Source organism: Labrus mixtus, chromosome 15 (genome assembly GCF_963584025.1).
Source record: "Labrus mixtus chromosome 15, fLabMix1.1, whole genome shotgun sequence".
NCBI classification, from domain to species: Eukaryota; Metazoa; Chordata; class Actinopteri; order Labriformes; family Labridae; genus Labrus; species Labrus mixtus.
Genome location: NC_083626.1, coordinates 23,768,314 through 23,791,615, shown reverse-complemented (window position 1 = coordinate 23,791,615; position 23,302 = coordinate 23,768,314). Strand labels below are relative to the sequence as shown.

Sequence of the window (23,302 nt, the reverse complement as noted above, 5' to 3'; positions counted from 1 at the left end):
ATGTAAATTACTATCTATCTTTTATTGGAGGTGGATCTTGATGGGTATTTGTTGGGTAGATTTTCATCAACCCATCCAATATTTTGAATGTAAAACTTACAAATTCTATTCTGTGAATTAATTTGTAGCTATGACCATGAAATAAATGTAGTTAAGCATGACGTACAAAGTATGAAGAATTGGGAGTACCATATTTACTGTGAAGAAGTACCATAAGTTTGAACCTCAGTGCAGTATCACTCTCCTACTTCCTTTATTAGCTGATGTCATAAAATTACTTATTTCTGATTGGCTACAAGATACGGTCAAATATGTAGTGCACATGAAACTAAAGGTAACCATAGCAACAATACTTCTAAACTGTGAACTGTTGACAGCGGATGAAACACAGCCAAACCATTAATTTATAAACTGTCTAAATGTTAAAACGTAAAAAAAAAAAAAAAAAAAAACTATTTAAAAGATACCCAAATATGGAAAAAAAGAAAGAGGTGTTAAGTGTCTTGACACTATTTAAGTAGCTATCTAAATTTAGCTTCCTTTTTTCAGGAACTCTGCAGTAAGTAAGCTGACTTTTTGTCTTTTTGAAGCTTTTTATTTCTGTCAGAACTCGTATGCAATGGTATAATTTTATTGTGATGTTGAAGTTTATTTTATAATAAAACTTTACAGTATTATGGAATAATTTTCCTTGTGGCTTAATAGGTCATTGCAAACCAATGTCACCAGTCACTTTAATCATCACTTGTCACTTTATCTTGTCATTCTCTGCAAATACTGTCTCAATTCTCAATTCCCCCCAGTTAACTTCATCATTCATTTTGTACTGTATATACCCCCTGTTTTTATTTTTATTTTAATTTAATTTAATTTAATTTAATTTAATTTAATTTAATTTAATTTAATTTAATTTAATTTTATTTAATTTTATTTTTATTTTTATTTTCTTTTTCTTTTTCTTTTTCTTTTCTTTTTATTTTTATTTTTATTTTATTTTTATTTTTATTTTTATTTTTATTTTTATTTTTATTTTTATTTTTCTTATCTATTCTGTTTAATGTGTATTTTGAGCTTTCTTGTCTGTGCTACTGTAACGCCCGAATTTCCCCTCTGGGGATCAATAAAGTATTATCCTATCCTATCCTATCCTAAACCATATAGCATAGCTCAAAATATAAGTCATAATGATGCATCATATGAAATGGAAACTACATTTCAGGAAATTCACTTGCTTTTCAACTTCTTCTCAATACCTTTCATATGAGCAATATGGTAAGGATGAGTTTTTACTATTAGTAGCATGTTAAATTCAACACTTTGAAAAGCTATAATTGCACCTATTCCCTTTAAAAGAGCAGATAGGAGATTTCCGTGTTACATTTAACTCCTGCATAATAATGAGCAACCGTGCAACTTTGCAGATGGATGCACGCCGCTGCAGAGCGTGTGTATTGGTTAGCGGAGAGGGCGCAGAGCAGCTGAGGCGGTGCTTGACAGGAGGGATCCTCGCCCAGCCTCTCCTCTGCTCTGCTCTGCACTAGAACACCGCTTCCACTCCGCCGACCTGCTGTCTCCGTTAAAAGTTAACGGCCACTTGAAAGGCTGGATTTCTAGCAGCTGCTTTGGTGCTTCACGACGACTTCGTTAAAGACTAACAACGGAGTGACGACGGGAAAGGTAAACGACTCACAAAGAAATCAAGCAGTAACAGATCCTGACTCGGGAGTATTGATTGAAGTTTAAGTGAGGCTCAGATCGGCATTTTGCTGCAGACAAATTCACGGGAATTAAAGCCTTCTGTTTATTCAGTGTTAAATCCAAAAGGAGGTGCAATCGGTTATTGATTTAGTTAAGCTCGCTGCATTGGTTTTAAGATATTTATAGTCGTGTGTGTATAAGAAATTCACTCAGTCGAACAACAGCCATTAAGTAAGACAGATTTTTTATTCAAATGCAGTCTTCTGCTCTCTTTTTAAACCACACGAACATGCATCATTTCAGTTCCCCTTTGCTGCATGACATGATTGTTAATGTCAGGCTACTTAAATTACCAGCAGGGGAACCCTCCTCTCAGTCTATTTACAGAATTGAGCAATTCATCTGACGGGGTAGAAGAGACTGGTGAGCATTCAAGGGTGCTCGAAATATATGAGGGTGTCACGTCTGAAGAAGAAACTTTCATGTTGAGATCTCCACACTCTGTTAAGCTTGTCAGCATATGCTAAAACTGCATGTGTCACTAGTTCATTGAGCAAACAGGTTTATCGTGTTATTACCCCCTGATAAACATGATCGTATCTGTGGGACTACAACCTTTGATTATGTTTGTTAAAGGATATGGCAACAACCCTGCAAGGACAGTGAAACCTCAATCAAAAGGCTTTTTCTCTCTGTTTTTTTTTTTGTTTGATGAAATAAATAAATAAAATCCTCCACATTGTGAAGTAGATGATTGTCGCCTGTGGGCGTTGGTGGGCACTGCCACTGCTGCCTGATCATTTTTTATTCACAGCACCCCTTTCACTGTCATTTGACTGCAAATGCTGTGCGTGAATATACAAGCCCCCATGTTAACTGGAAAAACAAAACATACAGGAAAGTCTTGATACTGAATCAGGTGTTTGTTCTTTCTTCTTTTTTTTTTTTTTGCAGTTTCAGAGTCACTTTAGTTGAAGGTGAAACTTTGCTGGCAGACCCTGTTTTAATTGCAAGCAGGTTATTTGTTCAAATCTTTGGAGGCTCGGTTGTATTCATCTGCTTCTAGCTGCAGGACAGTTTTCAGGGCCTCACGATCAATATTGTAGTCAGGTCAATTAGCCCATAGTTAATGTTTACATCAGAGGCCGTAAATGAGCGAGCATTTCGCCCATGTTGGGATCTGTGGTTCATGTTAACTGTTGCTAAATTTCACAGCAAGCGTGTTCAGAAAGGGAAAGCCTTTTGTTTACAGACTGATTCACTTCTCTTAATACAGTAGTTCTTCATTCCATTCATTGTAGCCTTTTCTGCCTTCATTATATCACCACATTAAGTATGCATAGCATCCATAAATAACGCTTTATAAGTCAATACTGTATTAACGTGTCAAATTGGATTTGTTGTGAAGGTTGAGTGTTAAATGCTGTCATTCATCACATGTATTCATGTTAAGAAAATAGTTTACATGAGCATGTATGATCAGATAAATGCAAGATCTTACAAAACCTTAATTCTTGAATTACCGGCGTTATAGTGGAAAGTATTTCAGTTGAGTTAAATTGAAAACTGTTGAATTTAATGTTGTTGCATTTTCCGCTGCGTATAGATCTGTGGACGAACAAGATACAGATACGTGTTAACATTTAAACCGTGTAGCTGTGTCGTGGCAGCATGCGCCCTCACGAGCCTGGGCAGGTTTGAGTTTTTTTTTTTTCTTAATTTCTGAAAGCAGCAGGGTGTTCCACACGGCTGCTTCAACAAAAAAGCTATTATATAAGTCACATTCAAGTCTGAACTCAGAGTGATGGGCAGTCCTCGCTTTGAAGCAAGTGAGTGAGAAAAGCCTCGCCTACATTTTCCAAGAAATCGGTGATTCATGCTGTGGTGAATGTCTTTTGTTAGGGTTTTTTTTTTTTTTTTTTTCCCTTTCGTGTTTTTGTCTCATTTGTAATCCTTGCTTAATGTGCTAAAGTCCTCTCGTGTTTCTAACTACTGGGGCCTGCTGTAGCCTACGTATCACTTAATTCTCCTGTTACCATACAGTAGTAGACCAAGGGAATCCCTTTTTAATAGAGCATGCTCTGCTGTGATCTTTTCAATACATTCAAGCCTGCTTGTTAAAGCTCTGCTTTCAAGAGCTGCCATCTTTCAGTGTGGGGTTTGACTATCTTTTTTATAGGTATTCTAATGCCATGTCGCTGGGTCTGACTCACCCTAACAAAGCCATCTACCGCATGCAAACCAAGTGAGCTCATGTTTACATTTTCACAGACAACGTTTCGCCCTTGAGTAGAATACATGTCTTTTGAAAGGAAGCAGAAAAAAAAGATACTTTTTAATATAGAGCCCAAATACTTTCAAGGCAAGATCTTAAAAATGGCTACATCTGTTCTGTAACTTTCCAAACAAGTTCACATGCTAGCCACTTCAAAATGTAACACTGGAGAACCGCCTTTGTCCCCAGGAGCCACCATGGTTTCCTATAGCTGCTTTAATAGATAAATATCTCAGTTAATTCTCATCCATCACATCACATGCCAGTGCACATTACTACAAATTTATACCATATGAACTAAAGTGAGCTTGTAAAACTACAAGGGGAAGTAGTTGTTACAGACTAGCTGTAGGGACACAAAAATGTGAGGATGTTTTTTTTCTCAGATAGTATCATCAGGAAGACAAATACTACCTCTGGTTTGTACCCTCTGTGTCTGCTCTTTCAAAGTGACCCCTTGAGCAAACAATCCATTTATAGTGGGAAAGTATTCCCCTGTCCATTCAATGAGTCACTGTAGCATCTGCATGTGGAATGCAGTGTAGAGTATGGCCTCTAGTTTTGAAGGCCAAATCAGGCTGATGGTGTGGGAGGAGGTGGAGCTGGAGGGGGAAGACTCGCAGCGACTGACTGACTGACTGACTGACTGACTGACTGACTGGGCTCCCCCTTCCTTTGGCTAGCTTCCTCCCTCTGCCTGTGCCTCCTCCTACCTGTTAGTCACCCGTGGCAGCACTCTGACAGAGAGAGCAGCTGATGGAGGGGAAACTCTTTCCATAGCAACCAAGCACGTCTGTCCTCCCCCTTCTTTTGACCCGATGCGGTCTGCACACACATCAGTGAAGAGGATAGTTGTAGTCACAGACAAAAAGGGACAAACAGTAGATGCAGACTTCCCTCTGTTCAGGGAACCGGCGCAGTGTTTTCCAACCACAGAGTGTGACAGAGTCAAGACTTGCACCCTGCAAGTTTTGCAAAACAGCAGATTTCCTTGACACAAGGCGTGGGTGTTATGACAGCTTGCACAAACATTAGCCTGCCTTGAAAAAGGTCATCCCCACGTGTACCTTGAATGATTCTGGTAAAGAGAGTACTTTGTGGTTGTTGACGGTGAGACAATGAGACATTACAGGTTTCATAATTATACGCAGGGCCTGTGTGAAGGAAAATGCCCACTGAGCTGTCCTCTCTGATTCTCTAATTATTTCACTGTGTGATTTTTTTTTTTTTTTTTTAAAGCAGTCGCTTTTGGTTGTTGTTTTCGGCTGAGTGGTCAAAAGTAAAGGCGGATGCCAAGCTCTGAACAGACGGTTTTCAGAGGTTTACGGGGGAGTAGATGTTGCTTCCACAAGCTGTTGCTACTTGTAGAACCACTTTAACATTTAAATTAATTTTTTTTTAACTGCTATTTTAACTGCAAGTGGCCCACGAGTCTGCAGCTCTTTTGATTTTTGACTCAGTGGATGTTCTTCAATATTTGTTCTACACTGATTTTATGTTGCAACATTTTGTTCAAACCCGAATTCTACCTCAAACTGTCAGTAAGTAGTGTGAATCACCGTGAATCACGCTGAATGATTACTTGTGACTCCGGCTAGCTAACATTTACACTTCTCTCGCTGTCAACATGACAGTCTCTACCACATAAATGTTTCTATGAAGCAAGATAAACATCTTCACACCTCATACATGATCCACCGTTTAACTTGGGCCAGCTGTGAAACCTTACAGAGAATCATGCTAGAAGTAGTCTGTCACATCGTCTGTTGTAGGGCCTAACAGACATTCCTCAGACCTCCTGAAGTATTTGAATTTAATCCTGTTAGTGCATTTTGATGATGTCTTTGTTTTTGTTTTTAACTCAAGACTAAATATTAAGGGAGCAATATGTAACTCTGACACCTAGAGTTTTAAAATTGGTACTTCAGTCCAAATTCAAAACATTGGAGGGAGCTGTGTCTCCCCTCCCCCTCCCCTCCCTAGACTCGATGCGCACAGAAGTTGCCATGTCGCGGCCACAGAAGCTTCAGTGTTTAGCCATCGTTCTTAAAACAATTCTGCGGACCAACCGCTCTCTGTTTTTCAAAAGCATCTCCAATATTTATCCTAAATTAACACATTTCTGGTCGTGGAGCTTATTAGTAAAATGCAGTGGCTTTTTAGGTCCAGTGCCCTGGCCCACTTCCATCGCTGCAACGCCTGTTGGTTTGCCGTGATAACTGGTCTCACACCTGGCAAACCAAGGGGCGTCCAAAACAGCCTTAAAACCACCTACTTGTTCTGGACAAAACAAATGCTGACCATTCGAATCAAAACTTAATGTAGAAGGAGGACATACTGGCAGAGAAGCCTGCACCTCAACATAACATGTTTCATTAATGTCTGATGATATAGTAAGGTCACTTTATGATTGAATTCAGTAGATATCTTACTTATTGGTCTTTTCAGAGAGGAGACAACCAGCTCTGTATGTAGTAAGTACTCCATTCATCTCTTCTTTTACTAAGTGAAGGGTATGCTCCATGTACTTACAGCTCCTAATTCCCACTCTGCATCATGCATGCAAATCATTATCGAATCAGGAAGTGAGGAATCAGATTACTCAGATAGGCCCGAGATGCTGTTGAACCAGACAATAATGATGATGACACTGTTGGTAAGGAGAAAAAATTGCCGCTGATGCTGCTCACGACATCAAGCCCCAAGGAAAGAAAAATCAACACCCAGGAGAAATCTAAAATAAGAGGTGTTTTATGGCTATTTTCAGGAGCATATTTTTAGAATAATTAGGTCAGGTGATTAGTAGCAGATGGTTTTTCATTATTCCTTCATGTTCACACTTTGCTGTTGATACAGTCCCAACCCACCTGATAGGTTACATAAACAGAGCTGCAAAGCAAAGCTGCTGACCTTTTGAGGGAATTAAGAGAGGACAGTGTGAACCTTTCAGAGTCCGAATGCATCCAGATCACATACAGGAGTGGGTGTTATTTCAGATTATTTTACTTCTTTTTCTTAGTACGTTCTTTGTCCTTGAAGTACTCAGATTTTTTTTTGTCCGGTGAAGGTACAGTAGCTGTCACTGATACCTGCACTGGTTGCACTTTAATGTGTGATAACACCTGCAGACACGAGTGTGAACAACACATTTACAGTGGAGTCCTTTTCATCGCACACATCTTTTATGCACTGTCCTTTTGTCTTTGTATAGCTGATGATAGAATAGCCTTGATATCAGATGTGATATTAGATTCACAGGGCCACCTCTTAAAGGACCATACCAGTGTTTTTTTTATTATCTTCCGCTGACCCTTTTCCAAAGCATCCTGCAGAGTTACAAACTCAGAATCGGCCTCTCCCACATTACTGTCACAAACAGTTTTTAGACTCAATCAGCAGAGTGAAAAGACTGACGCATTTATTGTTTCCAAAAGTCCATTAACGTTGCACGGTAATGCAGGTGAAGTGCAGATTGATTGGACAGTCTAAACTGCACTACCCCGTAATGGTAATGTAATTTACAGAAACCTCTAATGCAGTTTGCCGTGATGGATTAGTTGCACAACTCAGATAAATTTCAAGATAAACTGCCATTAAAAAATGTTGAACTTTGCAGCGTGGACTCCAAAATGTTCTATTACTGCGCCGAGTCATCTACAGTCATTGCAGGCTTGTTTTAAAGAAATACTACGTCAATTTTGTATAACAAGCAAAGACTGCTGTATAACAGCTAATGAAAAATAGCATCGGTGTAACGATTAGGACTGTATATATGCAAGAATATGGCGATTCCATACTTGATTTTCAAGTGTATTTATATTTTCTTACACCCCTGCTTTCAAGAAGATGAGTCATAAAGTTTGCAAATTAAATCAGTTCTGCTAGTTAAACAGCAATGATCTCAAAGTAGCCACCACTTGCCAACATAAACTTCTGATCATTACAGACTACGACTGTTGCAATACAGCGTATAAAACAACAATTGTTTCCGATATAAGAATGTTTTGTAACTTGTTAAACTATTGCACATTGGCTCTCTTTGATATAAATAAGAGCTCTTTATTTAGTACCAGTGAAGAAAAGCATTAATGAATCAGACAAGCACGTTTCTTTTGATAGACACTCCTACAGATATCACATTTATTCTGCACACATCATTTCTCCACCTACATATTCATGACCACATTAGTCATATCATAAGTTCTTCATTGATTGACCCCTATACATCTAATAGCAGCATTTCATGGTCACGCATCTGCAAAACAAAGAGCATGATACCGGATGTCAGGAAAGTAACATTCTCCCCCTCCATTAACTTGTTCCTCTTCTTTCTTCAATGATTCATGCACCGTACATTTGTCTGTTTCTTTTTCCTGTCGTTAAGGAATCCCCTTCCATTATGTTTTAAAAGCATGTTTGCCTCTGTTGAAAGTGTTCTTCACAACTCACTTAATGTACGTCCGACTTTGTGTTTCCATCTTCAAAACAACATGCCAGGGCAATTTTTGGGATTCTAAATAAATTATAACCTTTGATTGTGATGAAATGTTTCTCTGTCCGATTGAAGTTTCATGCGCACTTTCAGCCTCGCATGACATTTACCGGAAACTCTTTTTCTGTTGTTTGGAGGGAAGGCCCCTTGAAAAGCCAGTTGGGTTTGTTCATCCTCTCAGCTATATTCTTTTTCAACCTGTGCATTAAACACTTGACTGAACTCTTTTGTGTTCAACTGAGGCAGACACTTCCAATACTTATATCCGGTGTTTTATAAATCACATATGGGCCAGTGAGTTTATGGAAAGAGATTTTGGGTGCAGAGACTCCCTGGAGTTGAAGTGCCATGGGTACCTTTTGGCCTGACATCATTTCCTCAAGACTTCTGGCACAGTTTGAGAGACCGGCCACATGATGCTGATACAAGATGTTAAATATGTACAGTATTTACTTGTTTTGAAGGGTTTTTTAAAATTAAAACAGAAAGAAGCAATGGGAAAAGAGGCTATATGTACCCAAGCCTGCCAACAACCCTAACCCTAAACAACAACAAAAATGAAGAATACAATTCATGCAGCCATGTGATCCTACAATATTTTCATGTTGTCAGAAATAGACTATGGACTGACAAGCCCCTTATTGGTGCCATGGATAACAGGACCACATGCAAAATATTCACAAATATTTAAAAGGGTTGGTCTGGTGTAAACCTCCTTGTGACATGATATGTTGTCAATGTTCCGCATTTTGAAGAGCGATTGTTTTACCTGTATACATTTTTAGTTAGAGAATACAGTATTTTATAAATTCCTGCCTGTTTATATATGTCTCTAAATACATACATATACACACATATATATATATACATGCACTTACTCACATACATATAGCTATCCTCACACATACATGAATACACATACTCAAAGTGCAGATATACAGTATACACATTACGTACAGTATTTACACATGACGTGTTCCTGTTGGGCAATGTGGCTGCATTTCAGAGCGTAATACGAGGAAAACATTATTAAACATTAAATCTTCAACGTTTCACAGACAGACTTTTGGTTTATGAAAATGGAACAAAGTCATTGATGTTGGTGTTAAGCAACTCTAATCATTCCTTGTGTTTCAAAGTAACAAACCGCTTCACTCAAACGCTGGATGTTCAGTGTAATTCTCTCTGTCAACAATCATGGATTTTTTTATTTTTTTTTACAGAGTTGGAAGATGCTATCTTTTGCTCACAGCCGTGCTTTTATGTTTTACAAAGAAGCAGGCTACTGTGCACCCACCTCCTCTTTTCTCTCTGTCTGTATCTCACTGTTTCTCTCGCCTGTGCACAGGCAGGCAGTTAGTGCAGTAGCAGGCACCATGTCCACCCCCACAAACCCAGAGGTGAAGGAACTGAGCCCTGTCGACTTTATCCAGCTACAGCAGTACATTGAATGTGAGTACAGACAGGGAGGCGGGCGGGCAGGCAGCCTTCTCAGTGCTTTGCACCCCTCCTTACTTCCATTTCCACCCACACGTACACACTCATGATAATGATGAATCTCATATCTAGAGGAGGTAGCAGTCTGCCACATTCTTTTTTTTCTTTTTTTTTTCAGTTAAGCATTCAGATCTCTTTTATTCATGTGCACACTCGTGATATTTCAGAAACATGTATTAAACATACAGTTGAGTTTTAAGGTTTTGAGAGCTCCCGCAAAGTACTGAAGTACATGTGTTTCCCTATGTGACTTCTGTCTCTTTGCTTCCAGACTGCAGCTTGAAGGTGAAAGACGTGCTGAGGGAATTTGATGCAGATGGCAGTCTGGCCCGGCACAGACATGGAGAGGTGAGGGGACGCCGTGTCCTGCTGTTCACCATCAGCTCCACTCCTCCAAAACTCTCTTACAGGGATATCAGCTATGAGGCGCTTAACCAAACTGAATTAAAAACTCTCAGTGGAGCATATTAGTGAGAAATGAGCATTTGATTTATGTATAATGAGCCGTTATTAATTATCCTACACTGATTAATTAGATTCAAACCCATCGATCACTGACTAAGCTGTCCACATCTTCAGCTCAACGTAGCGAGGTTTCAAATGTAAATGAACTCCTTGGTTTTGCCCACGCAGCAAGGCCGTTACGAACGGTGAGCTGGCTGCCCTCATGCAGTGTAAGCTCAAATGTGATCGAAAAGACATCTTTCCAATACTGTACATCAGCAGCGGTGACACTGCCAACTCATTTTGCAGGAAGCAAGCGCAGTAAATTCTGATGGTTAAATTGTCCACATAAATTTTAATGAAATAATTGGAAGGAAATAGTTTTTTTTTAATGGGAGTAAAGACAGATACTTCCATAAAGCAATAGTTAACAGCTATTACAACACAAACAACCATGAAGGTATTTTTTAAATGTAAGAGTATGCAGAATACAGTGTTCTTGGTCTCACCCTCCTTACCCTTTTGTTCCCTCTTCCTTCTTCTTTTGTGATCTGGCTGTCTTGCGGTGACATTATTTATTACTGGGGCAGCTCTGCAGGGTATCGGCGGAAAAAAAATGGAATAAAGTCAACAAGAATTGGGTTTGTGGTTCACCATTATCGAGGGATTTTTGCTTGTTAGCCCCGCAGCATATAGTCATGTGAGAGGGACAGATTCCAGGCCCGACAGATGGACTGAAATCTTGAATCGGGAGCTTGTCTTTCTTTTTTAGTTTTCTAACACTGTCACGTGAAAAGCAGTCCACCGTGCAGATAAGCTGCAAAAAGGACAGATTTAAAAAATACTTTTTTACCTACTGCAATTGCACTTTATAACGACTCCCTCTCATAAGTGAGGACAGAATGTTACGGTTCGGTGTGTAAAGCAAGGGAGGTGGACCCAAGTGCAGAAAAACCAAAAATATTTAATTACACAAAAAGGCCAAAGGCAAGAAAAACTTACTTACAGAAGTTCAACAAAAAACACAGGGCTCAAAACCAGGGAGCCACAGAGGCGCACGAGCAAAAACTGACATACCGACGACCGACATCCAAACTACATACCACAATGAACTGACACGGAAGGGAAGAAACACAGAGACTAAATACACAGGGGAGTCAGACACAGGTGAGACTAACAAGACACAGGTGAGGACAATCAGGGCAATCACACAGAGGCAGGAATACAAGAAACACTGAGGACTTACAGAACTCAAGACTGATGAAAACACACTAGAACATAAAGAAACACTGAAAATACAAAACTAAATAATACCAAATCATGACACAGAAGACATTTAAACTTTTAAACTTTAGCCTGAGTTGCATATATCATATATCAAACTGTATTGTGGGCTCATGTTTTTTTTTTGTATGGGTGGGATATGTATGTATATATGTGTTGTGTTGTGTGTTTGTATGTATGCTGGCTGCTGGAACACCTACATTTCCCTGCTGGGATGAATAAAGCATATCTTATCTTATCTTATCTTATATTTTTTACCTATCATTGATGGATTACACGTTTCTCAGAAGCCTCATGGGATTTCAAAATCAAGACCAACATAGTTTCAGCAGATGGCTCTTCAACATGACTCTGTTATGTCGAGGTTTCTGCCTCTTTAAGGAAGTTTTTGCTTAATGTTGTTAGTCCTCATGATGGATTAATGTTGGGTCTTTGTGGACAATATAACAAAGAGTATTATCTGCTCTTTAGTCTCGAGGTAAAACATTTTTATTATGAATTGGTGCTATACAAATAAAGATGTATTGATTGATTGAGTGACGGCACACACACTGCAAAAAGTAGAGACATTTCGTTATGTGTTTCACGAAGCCACTGTAAACAAAATACGGCTCTCCCATTCATTTTTTTTTTTTTTTTTTTAGTGCATCGACGAAGAAGGCTTCCGTCTGTTTTTGAAGACGTATTTAGAAGTGGAGGACTTCCCTGTGGATCTCTGCCAACGACTCTTCCGCTCCTTCCAAAACTCTGAACCCACCCAGGAAGACAGTGCCAGTGAGATAACACAGCATGTATTTACACAACTCACTGCCTCCACGCTACTTTGCATCAGGCCCCTTATCAATTTACGCCACGGACTATTTGGCATTAATTCATTTCTAACCACATGCCTGTGAGATACTGTTTGTGCGGATATGGTAACCAGAGTATTCACAGCCAGCTCTCTCTTTCTCTCTCCTCCCTCCTTCCCCTGTAGAGGAGGTCTTTCTGAAGGATGTTTCATGTTACTTCTCCCTGTTGGAGGATGGCCAGCCCAGGGACAAGCTGGAGTGTGAGTCCTTTGTTTCTATTATGACCAAAATAATTTGAGTGTTGACTTGATTCGGCATTTTAATCCCCCCCCCCCCCCCCCCCCCCCCCTCTCTTTAGTTGCTTTCAAGCTCTATGACAGAGATGGCAACGGAGTCCTCGACAGCTCTGTAAGTTTGCTGAGAAAATATTTAAGATGTGATTGTCTACAGATTGAAAAAAAAAAAAATGGCTTAGCCCTGGGTTTCTGATTTAATTACAGACCGAATGCTATTATCATCACTTTTTGGTTGGCTGTATCTTGTCAGCCACACTGCTAATAAAAGTCTTTTGTTGCATTTTAACAGGAAGTGGACAGGATTATTGCTCAGATGATGCACGCTGCGGAATATCTCGGATGGGACGTCTCCGAGCTGAGGCCTGTAAGTACCTCAAAGTTCTCTCTCAAATGATAATGTCCCGAGAATAAAAATACTTACTGTGAAGAATTGAAAATGTGATTTCAACATTAGTTTAACACTATAACATAAAGTATATGGCAGTACTTGTTACTCATTTGCTAAGAAATGATAAGCTTGTCTGCACCTACAAAATTCTCATGTTGGACCTTTTATAAATCACATGGACATCATTAAGTAATCCACAGTGAATGCTGATTGGATAATAATCAATTGTTATTATTTCATCAGGTTCTGAAGGACATGATGACCGCTATTGATGCTGACAGCAGCGGCACGGTGTCTCTAGAGGAGTGGGTGGAGGGAGGCATGAACAACGTTCCCTTGCTGGTCCTGTTGGGTCTAAAGGTACTTAGGAGGCAGAATTTGTCGCTTCTCATTTAAGAGTTGGCTTCGAAAGCCTATCGCCGATGTTTTTCATTTTTACTGCAGGTGTCTCACAAAGTGGTATAAAATCTACTTTTACTGCTCTTTTGAAATCTTGGCCTTGCATTGCCTCTCCTCTGTCCTCCTCCGCCTCCTCCCCGTCTATAAAAGTCTTTTTGCCGACTCAGTGTAACACAGGGTGTGGTAATGTCATCTCCGCTCATGCAAGCTCTGCACCATCCGAGTGCTTTAGTGTTTTCCATTTACTCTGCACAATCAGTGCCCGTATTTCACGGAGTGCTCGCATAAAATAGCAATCTGAAGGCTGATGGCACTACATTTGAATGCAGAAATTAATCATTTTAATGCTTGGTGCATATGTTTCACCAAGGACAGATCATATTTATTTTCTGGGTGTTGTTCAATGCACGTAAAAGGGTTTACTGATAAACTTTGTGTGATAACTGTGTTGATCTAAAATGACAAGCTGGACTCTGACACTGGGCTTGGCCTCTTCAACAAGGCTAGGGACTTCCCCTCAGGCTATTTCTAGCCACCAATGATCATTTGAAGCCTGGGGTGCATGAATTCTGCCCCCTCACAGTTGCTGCGTCTGTTTCCCGCTTTGCCTCATGCTGTAAGTGATAGGCTGATGCATCATGTCCAGGAAAATATTGTGTGTAATCTGGATGAGAAAAAAAATAAAAATAGACTGAAAGCAACCATATAATCTTGTGTCGAGAAATTCAGATGAAAGTCAGTGTTGATGTCATTGTATGCCACGGCATGAAGAGCTACTATATACTGTATAATCAGCAATCTCATTAGTTCAGGTTTTTCATGAGTGGGTTTGAAAACTAACTGAGAAATGCAGGCCCAGTCCCTGAGGCGTTCTTGAGAGGGTTTGTGTAGTTTGATGAAAACATTTACAAAGCTAAAGATGTAAGGTTCTTTTGTTGCTATTCATAATGCTGAAAAAGTTTGCACTTTAGCAACGACCACGATGTTTTTTTTTTTTTTCTTGTTCTAAACAACCAGATGACTCAGAAGGACGGGCAGCACCTTTGGAGGATGAAACATTTCAACAAGCCTGTTTACTGCAATGTGTGCCAGAGCATGCTGCTGGGTCTGAGGAAGCAGGGACTGTGCTGCACCTGTGAGTATCATGTGCTACCAGAAGAGGGCGACACTGTGCCGACATTTGAAATTTGAACTGTGGTGAAAACAATTTAGAATTTCAGGATGTTTATAGATGAATAATGACAGCTGGGCTACATGTTGTTGTGCAGGCTGTAAATACACAGTCCACGGACGCTGTGCTAACAGGAACCCAGCACCCTGCACCAAGACGTATGTGAAGTCAAAGAAAGAAACGGGGGTATGCCAATGTCTCCATGACAACATTAACGGCGACACTCACAATCTAAATTAGACGTAGTCCTGTTGTCTGAGTGCTCTTATGTGAACGTTGAGACATTCATCACACATTTCAGGTTCCAGCGCACGACTGGGTGAGTGGGAACTGTGACTCGAGGTGTGATAAGTGCCAGAAGAAGATCAAGAGCTACCAAGGCTTAACGGGAAAACACTGTGTGTGGTGCCACACGATGGTGAGGAAGCGTCTCCATGTGTGAATGTTTTCTTAGGAATGTAGAGTTATTGCTAATGACGATGAAATGTTCATTTTGGTTTTATCAGACACACTTGCGCAAATGCTTTTGGGCTTAAGTTCAGTCATGGAGGTTTTTTTTTTTTTTTTTCTCTTCTCCATTTGTCATTCTTTCTCTATCTCGGCTGCAAATGAAGCAGAGATGGAAAAAAAAAAAAAAAATCTCTTTCAAAAAGATGAATTTGGATCCTGTCAGAGGTCGTCGCCGTTGGTCTTTTATGTAATGTGTCACTGTTTTCGTTCTACAGCGTCATGACGAATGTGCCGAACAAGAGCCAATAGAGTGCACGTGTGGGCTGCACAGAGACCATATCCTGCCTCCATGGGCCATATATCCTGTCGTAAAGGTACAGAATCACCCTCAAGCACATATACAGTACAAACAGCGCCTGTCACACCAACGCAGAACATCAGCCGCAGGATGTTTTTCTGTTTTTGGTAAACTTTTTTTCACCTGTGTGTCATTTCGACAGCTATGGTGTACACAGGTTTTTCTTTGTCCTTGAAGGCTGAAAAATGTGTTACCTTTCTCTTGTTTGTTCACTCTGTGCCTTTGTTTTGATCCCTAAAGGAAAGACCGAACAACGTGAAGAATGGCTGCTCGAGCTCAACTGACGACAGCGAGCTCAATACTACTCCTGATGGACAAGTGCTTCAGGTATTAATCTCCCTTACGAAGGCTTTGGTCGATGTTTTTTTTTTTTTTTTTTTACCCCCTTCAATAATTATAACAAGTTCCCATCATTAAACAGATCAGCCCTGTGCCCAACACCCATCCTCTCCTTGTGTTTGTCAACCCTAAAAGTGGAGGCAAGCAGGGAGAAAAGTAAGTCCAAAAGGAACACTCTCATAAAGAAACAAATGTACAATAGATTGCCACTGTTTAGCCTGGTCTTGTATATTTCAGAGTCCTGAACAAATTTCAGTATTTACTGAATCCACGGCAGGTTTACAACCTTTCCAATGGTGGACCTGGACCAGGGTGAGTAACCTCAGATTTTAGTCAGCATGTAAAGGAAATAAATAGTGTTTTGAAATACAGATCTAAATAAAGAGAACTTCTTAAATTGTTGTGTTGTTCTCTTTTTTTTTTTTCTTTTTTTGTCTTTCAGGCTGAGTTTCTTCAGAAATCTGGAGGATTATAGGATCTTGGTATGCGGGGGAGACGGTACAGTTGGCTGGATTCTTGACGCAATAGGTGAGATAGTTGGAACAAGCGCTGTAAAAGGCACACGTCAGCTTCCAATAAACACCGTGACGCATTTCATCGTACTTTTCTTCAAATCAGACAAAGCCAATCTGCTCGCCCGGCCACCTGTCGCTGTGCTTCCTCTTGGCACAGGAAATGACCTCGCACGATGTCTGCGATGGGGAGGAGGTGAGAAGTGAACGAGGATGGAAGGTTTTTTACTTCTGCAGAAGAAAAAAAAACAAAAAACCTGTTAGCTGCAAATGTTCTGTTGTGTGTTCCTGCAAATCTGATTCAGCAAAAATAAATGTCTCTCCTTGTATTTCATTCTGTTCATTTGTAAGACAGTGAATCATGTTTCTGGGTTTCTCTGAAGGATATGATGGGGAGGATTTGAGTCGTATTCTCAAAGACATTGAGGGGAGCTCTCAGGTGCTGATGGACCGCTGGAGTGTGCAAGTCATCACAGATGAGAATCAGGAGAAGGGTGACCCAGTGCCGTATGAAATCATTAACAACTACTTCTCTATCGGAGTTGTAAGTTTCTCTAAAACATAAAACACAACCAAAATAGTTTCAGTCCAGCGTTTGAATCATTTCTGTGTTGTGTTGACAGGATGCCTCCATTGCTCATCGGTTTCACACAATGAGGGAGAAACATCCCCAGAAATTCAACAGCAGGTACATGTTAAACTGGAACACATTCACGCTCTAAGGCACTTCCTCTGGAACGGAAAAAAAAACAAACAGACTTACCTAACTAAATTACATACAACACTTGTTCAGAAACAAAACAACACAGCTGAGCCGGGGAATGGTGTTTCAATTTGTTGGCCCTCGGTCTGTACTTTCATTTTTCCTGCTCGCAGTAACGGATTTGTCAAAGCTGAAAAAAAAAAAAAAACTGAATGCAGGTGGCGACAGCAGATGTCTGTGGCAGCAAGCGTTGCAGCCTGACTCCTCCTCCGTCTAAAGAGCTGCGTGTGCCGAAACCAGAAAATGTTCTGTGAAAACAAAATATCACTTAAACGTTTAAAAAAAACAAAAAAAAAAACTCTTTTTTTCACGACTGCAGAATGAAGAACAAGCTGTGGTATTTTGAATTCGCCACTTCAGAAACCATCTCTGCTTCCTGCAAGAAACTGAACGAAAGTCTGACAATTGAGGTGAGAAAATAGCCTCAGCTTTACCACGACAGCAAGTGAACACTTTGTATTTTTTCTTACAAGATGAAACTGTTTCACCCCTAGGTGGGTGACGCTCCCAGAGCCAGGTGTTTATTCTTGCCGTATATAGTGTGGTAAAAATTCAACTTTTTCTCACAACCAGTCTTACTGATGTTTTATGCTGTCTCTCCTTTGTGCTCATGTTTTTTTTCCTCCAGTGTTGCGGTACTCCTCTGGATCTCAGCGGCCTGTCTCTAGAGGGGGTTGCTGTCCTAAACATTCCCAGCATGCATGGTGGCTCCAACCTGTGGGGCGAGACCAAGAAAGTTGACACGAAGGGACTGACAAGTCAGGAAGAGCCTGAAGTGATCATCGATCCAGAAATCCTCAAAGTGACCTCCCAAGGTATTTCATCTTTAGCGAGGGAGTGCATGTGAGATTATCAAGAGCCGGAGGGGGGTCACGTGTATGACCCCAAAAACTCTGAAGTTCCCCTCAGTGTCGTTGTTTTGGTTTCACAGTCTACAAACTCTGCTCATTCAAAGATGGTTTCCAGCAGCAGCAGCAGGTAGCCATTTTTGGGGCGACTGTGGCTAAGTGGTAGAGTCGGTCGTCTCTCAACCTGGAAGGTCGGGGTTTGATCCCCTGCTCCTGCAGCCACATGTCCAATGTGTCCAATGTGTATGAATAGATTAGTATACTGATGGACACTTTACATAGCACCCTCCACCATCAGTGTGTGAACGGGTAGGTGTGACCTGCCGTGTAAAAGCACTTTGAGACTAGAAAAGCGATATACAAGCACAAGTCCATTTATCATTATCATTTAGCAGAAATGTCCCGATAAACCCGCTGGCCAATAAACCAGTACCTGTCCAGCTGTAAATGGCAGACAGACCAAAACAGAGCGAAAAGGAATGTGAACATTGTACTAACATTTGTCAGTTTGACATAAACAGGACCCAGAAAGAATGCCACTGCTACTCTGTGTCTGCTGCGGGATGTGTAAATAGGAAACTGCTGCCTGTGAAACTTTATAAGGTGATAACAAGCTTCAACTGCTTCTTCCTAGTGCTTTAAAAAAAAAACAGCTTTAAGAGGATAAACTGTGCAAACATTTAGATCCATTCATAGTAATCAAACCAGTGGTGTCCTCTGATTATATAAATTCACGTTTGCAAATCAAAAACCTGCGTCAAGTACTTTTCTGACCACTTGAGGGCAGCAGAATTTAATCTTAATCTTCCATATTTAATCTTCCTATTTAAGACTAGTAATGCTAAATTAAATCCTGGTTGTATATATTCACATTCTTAGTTTTCATATTTTTAGTACTTATTTACTTTGTATTTAATATTATATTGTGTTTAGATTTGTTAACATTGTGTTTTTTACTCATATTGTGTGTTTGGACAACCTGCTGCTGTAACGCCACAATTTCCCAGTTTGGGATCAATAAAGTAATTCTATTATATTCTAATAAAAAACAAGCTCTGGACAAGACAACGCTCACTACTAAAGGTAACAAGAAAAGGGTTTAAAAAACATGTCCAGCAGACTCACAGCGAAGTTTACAATCATTCTCCTTTTAGAGCTGATAGATGATAAATGTAGAGAGGGTGCAGACATCCATCCTGTTTTACATAATTTATTTAGCTTGTTAAAAAAATTTAGGTTTTTTTCTTAAGAGTGGCCTGGAGAGACATCGATACAGAAACATTGAAAAAAAAAAGTGTAAACAGACAAATACAAATGTCACACATTACAACAAAGTGCGCCTAATATCCAGTTTCAGGTCTTTACAGTGACCCTGATGGAAACAATCACATTTATTTTTACTACATTCTGGATTTTGTTTAACTGAAATCCCCTCATGGTCCTGATCTCTGACACATTCAGGTCTTTTTATTCTTTTTCCAAATTGAGTTCATTGATCCACTTGTGTGATGGGATCCATCGTTAGTATGAAAACATTGACCATAATGTGTTTCTTTGATTCTTTATTTAGTATCTGCATTATATGTATATAACAGTATGTGTTTTTAATTGATCTTATTTGACTTAGTTGCTTCATTTAAATCCTTCTCTGAATCTTTGTAAAGAAAAAAGAACTGTAAGTAAGACGATGGTTTCAGGCTGGGGGATATTACTTCCTGGATGTTCAATATATATCTATGATTTTTGACAGATCTCAGCGACCGTCGATTAGAGGTGGTCGGTCTTGAAGGAGCCATGGAGATGGGTCAGATCTACACGGGCCTGAAGAGCGCCGTGAGGCTGGCAAAAACATCGCAGATCACCATCAGGTGAGAAACAGACATGTTCAGACTTGTCAGGCTTTGAGCTGTTAGTCTTGACAATGACACTTAACTCAGATCACCAGCTGAAGGATCATACTTAACCGCTCATTAACATAACAAACATCACTGGCTTAGCGTTTAGTATTTTAATGACAGAGTGAGTCAGTGATTTTGTTTTCTGATGCACTTTGTTGATCTCCCTCTTCTTTACCCTCAGGACAAAGAAAGCATTACCGATGCAGATAGACGGCGAGCCGTGGATGCAGCCTCCCTGCACGGTAAATACCACACAGACACAGATTTCTCTACATTAAATAACTTTTTTTTTTTAAATGATCAACTAATCTACAATTCTAACCGCTTACCTGTAATCGTTTTGACCGCTCAAAGGCGAATAATTCAGCCAAACAAAGAGCCCAGAATGATTTTCTTGAACTACAGAATAATTGTATTCTTGATCATAACGACACAAAAAGCAAAAACAAATGGGATGTACTGAAATCAAGAGATTAGTCAAGCGATCTTTGCAGGTCTTGAACAGACCATATATTAAATCTTTAGGCAAATGTTCCATTCAGAGATATAAGTGATTTGATTGCATTGTAATTGAGTGGGCATCTTTTATTTTATTTTCAGATCCACATCACACACAAGAACCAAGCCAGTATGTTGATGGCTCCTCCGGCCAAATCATCTGGATTTTTCAAATGAAACCACCGCTCTGGAGCAGCCACATGCACCCCGGTGTATTGTACATAGAAGACTGACACTTTCCTGCATGTGTGTCGACATGTTACCGAAGCAAAGCTCTAGATAGATATGTCTGCTTCGTGGCAAAAATGACCAAATTAACTCTGTGTTCTTATAGTCAACACTCCTCGCTGCCTCTGTCTTCTGCTTCACAGTTAGTAGAAATGTTGCTCTGTAGGAACTTAAAGCTGGCTGAAGTAAAGTGAAAAATATCGATATGCTCAAGAAGACTCTTCAGCTTCATGTGCCTTTACAACCTGTTCTCTATGGTTATTGCTTAAGTAGAAGACTTACCGGTACATATGGGCAGAGGTTTGTGTGAGCAGAAGCTGAATTTAAATTTTTTGTATATTTGTCTTTGAATTGCTCAACTTTAATAACTGAATTAAATATCTGAATTTAAATCACTTTATTTGAATTTGTATTGTTAAAACTGAATCTAAAATACAATATTTAAAAATGAATTAGTTTGAAACTGAATTCCAATAAACTTCAAACTGTATTTTTATGAAATTGAATAATTGAATACATTATTTTAAAACTGTATTCATTTCCTCGCTAAAAAGTCTTAAGTAAAAAGGTTAATAGTACACGCCCCATGTCTGGAGGAAAAGGTCCTCCAAGCGGGCGGCCCGGGTTCAAATCTGACCTGTGGCTATCTCAAAACAAAGGCATGAAAAGCCTAAAAATAAACCCTTAATATATATATATATGTACAAGTCCCCAAATTCAGTTCTCTCTATGATTTTGACTCTCAAATTCTATTTCAAAATTATTATCAACACTTCCAGCTGATAAGGAAGAGCAATCGAGCACCGAGTCACAACACTTCTTTTCGTCCAATCAGCACCTTTGTTCTGCCCATAAGACTTCACATGTTCATGGGATTAATTCACATAAACAACTTTCGTTTCTTTCCATCGTTGGACTAAAAGTTTACCATGGATTGAATTCTCTTTTTATAAGTATGTGGTTGTATTGTTTCGTTCCATCAGTGAGTATAAATAAAGTTTTTGCTGTTTTAATTTCAGGCTAAATTTACCTTCTAGCTCGTGAAGATATAAAGAGTTTCAGGTACTGTTAACATGAGCTCATGTGGTGTAAGTTAGCAGCTGAGTGTTTGATTAGTAACTTTAGGGTCACTGTGATGTCAGCACACACCGTACAATATAATAACAGATTCAAATCAAATCAAATTATTTAAGTCAATTCTTAAAATTCAGCAATTCTAATAGAAATATACTGAATTCAAAATCAGGTTCTGCTGACACAGATCTCTGCCCATTTGTTTGTTTTGTTGTGGCTTAAATGGACGATATATGCTCCTGTCCATTTGGAACCAGAAATGAAGGATTAATAATATTACATTTCAGATTGTGGCAAAGGTAATTCTACCTTCTTTTTTTTTTTCATACATTTCAGAAGATACTTGAAAGTGTTATGGGGAACAGTAGTGGGACAATCATTGCCAAAAGGAGCTGCATGTGGATGTACAGCAGCAGGCCTAATCTACTGTTCCTGTGTATGTGTGTGTTTCTGTGTGTGTGTGTGTGTGTGTGTGTGTGTGTGTGTGTGTGTGTGTGTGTGTGTGTGTGTGTGTGTGTGTTTGTGTATGCAAGGGCGCAGAAAAGGCTGCACTTTGTTTGAAGATCTGAGAAATGTTCACTTCTAACTTATAAAGATACGTCTGATTAGAAGTTATAGGTTCCATTCAAAATGTATGTAGTTCTTATTTAAATGCTTTAACATTCATATCGTTTCAGTGTATGTGGACGGTGTTAATATTATATGCCTGAATTAACACACTGAAGTTTTAATAAATTATATGGACCTAATTGTTTGGTGATTCTTCACAATATGACTTGCCTGTGCTTCTGATACATTGATCTAGTTTGGGTTTATTACCACAAGGGGGCGTCGTGCACTTTTAGTCTGTGGCAGAAACATGATCTACTGACTCAAAAAAAAAATGTTTCCTTCCCTTCTTTCAGACTTGAAATGTCACCGTTCAAGTTAATCTCTTTGTTTTCAAAAAGAGGATCTGTGCTCAGGATATTTACATGTTTTTTTTTCCGAGTAATATTATCTCTTACTTTAAACCGGATTAATCTGCCAGCAACAAATGCTGCCTTCAAAGATTGTTGGAAAAATCATGACAACTGCCTTGATTGCGTACTGTATGTTTGGAAACTTGGCCAACTGCACAGCTGTTGCTGGTCAGAGTGATTTACGCAGCTGTGTGCATATAAAATAAGACACCAAATTAAAGCAATGTGTCACACGTTCAAAATGTTTGCTCAGTCTCATTGAAGTGCATATATAGAGGAGGCTGCAGGATCTAAAGGAATAAAGATGCTCTGCTGTGAAGGCAAAAAAAGTTCTACAGATTTTTTTTAACCAACTTCTTGTATTTAATTGAGAAACATATTGGGATTTAATTTGAGTGAAAATTACTTTGAACTGTTAATAATAAGAATAAATCAGAGCCATAATCCCATTTGAATATTAGAAAAATGTCCTTTCCTAAATGTTACGTGCATTTTCACTGCCATCCAACAGATTACTAAATTATTTATTAGTTAATTATTAGTTTTTTGTGTCGATAATAAGACAAAAATGTTATTACATTTTAAAAATGCAATTGAGAGGAAAAGTTTGTTTAAGAAAATGTTTTTTAAAAACGTA

The 23,302-nt window shown here is 39.3% G+C and overlaps 1 protein-coding gene across 2 annotated transcripts; it reads left to right on the top strand.

Annotated features, from left to right (window-relative positions):
* The first annotated feature begins 1,475 nt into the window (after positions 1 to 1,475).
* Positions 1,476 to 22,452, top strand: dgkaa (diacylglycerol kinase, alpha a). Of its 2 annotated transcripts, none has more exons than XM_061057881.1 (25): positions 1,476 to 1,677; positions 9,818 to 9,917; positions 10,234 to 10,310; positions 12,335 to 12,464; positions 12,667 to 12,741; positions 12,840 to 12,889; positions 13,067 to 13,141; positions 13,409 to 13,525; positions 14,582 to 14,699; positions 14,833 to 14,921; positions 15,037 to 15,153; positions 15,461 to 15,559; positions 15,784 to 15,870; positions 15,965 to 16,038; positions 16,120 to 16,194; positions 16,325 to 16,410; positions 16,501 to 16,590; positions 16,778 to 16,938; positions 17,018 to 17,082; positions 17,477 to 17,567; positions 17,786 to 17,972; positions 19,756 to 19,873; positions 20,085 to 20,145; positions 20,504 to 21,231; positions 21,338 to 22,452. In XM_061057881.1, exons 2-24 carry the CDS (start codon positions 9,842 to 9,844, stop codon positions 20,576 to 20,578), a joined length of 2,193 nt encoding a protein of 730 aa, XP_060913864.1. In that variant the 5' UTR covers positions 1,476 to 1,677; positions 9,818 to 9,841; the 3' UTR covers positions 20,579 to 21,231; positions 21,338 to 22,452. The 2 variants fall into 2 exon arrangements, with proteins under 2 accessions (XP_060913864.1, XP_060913862.1); XM_061057879.1 differs by having other exon boundaries at positions 1,477 to 1,677; positions 9,814 to 9,917.
* The last annotated feature ends 850 nt before the right edge of the window (positions 22,453 to 23,302 follow it).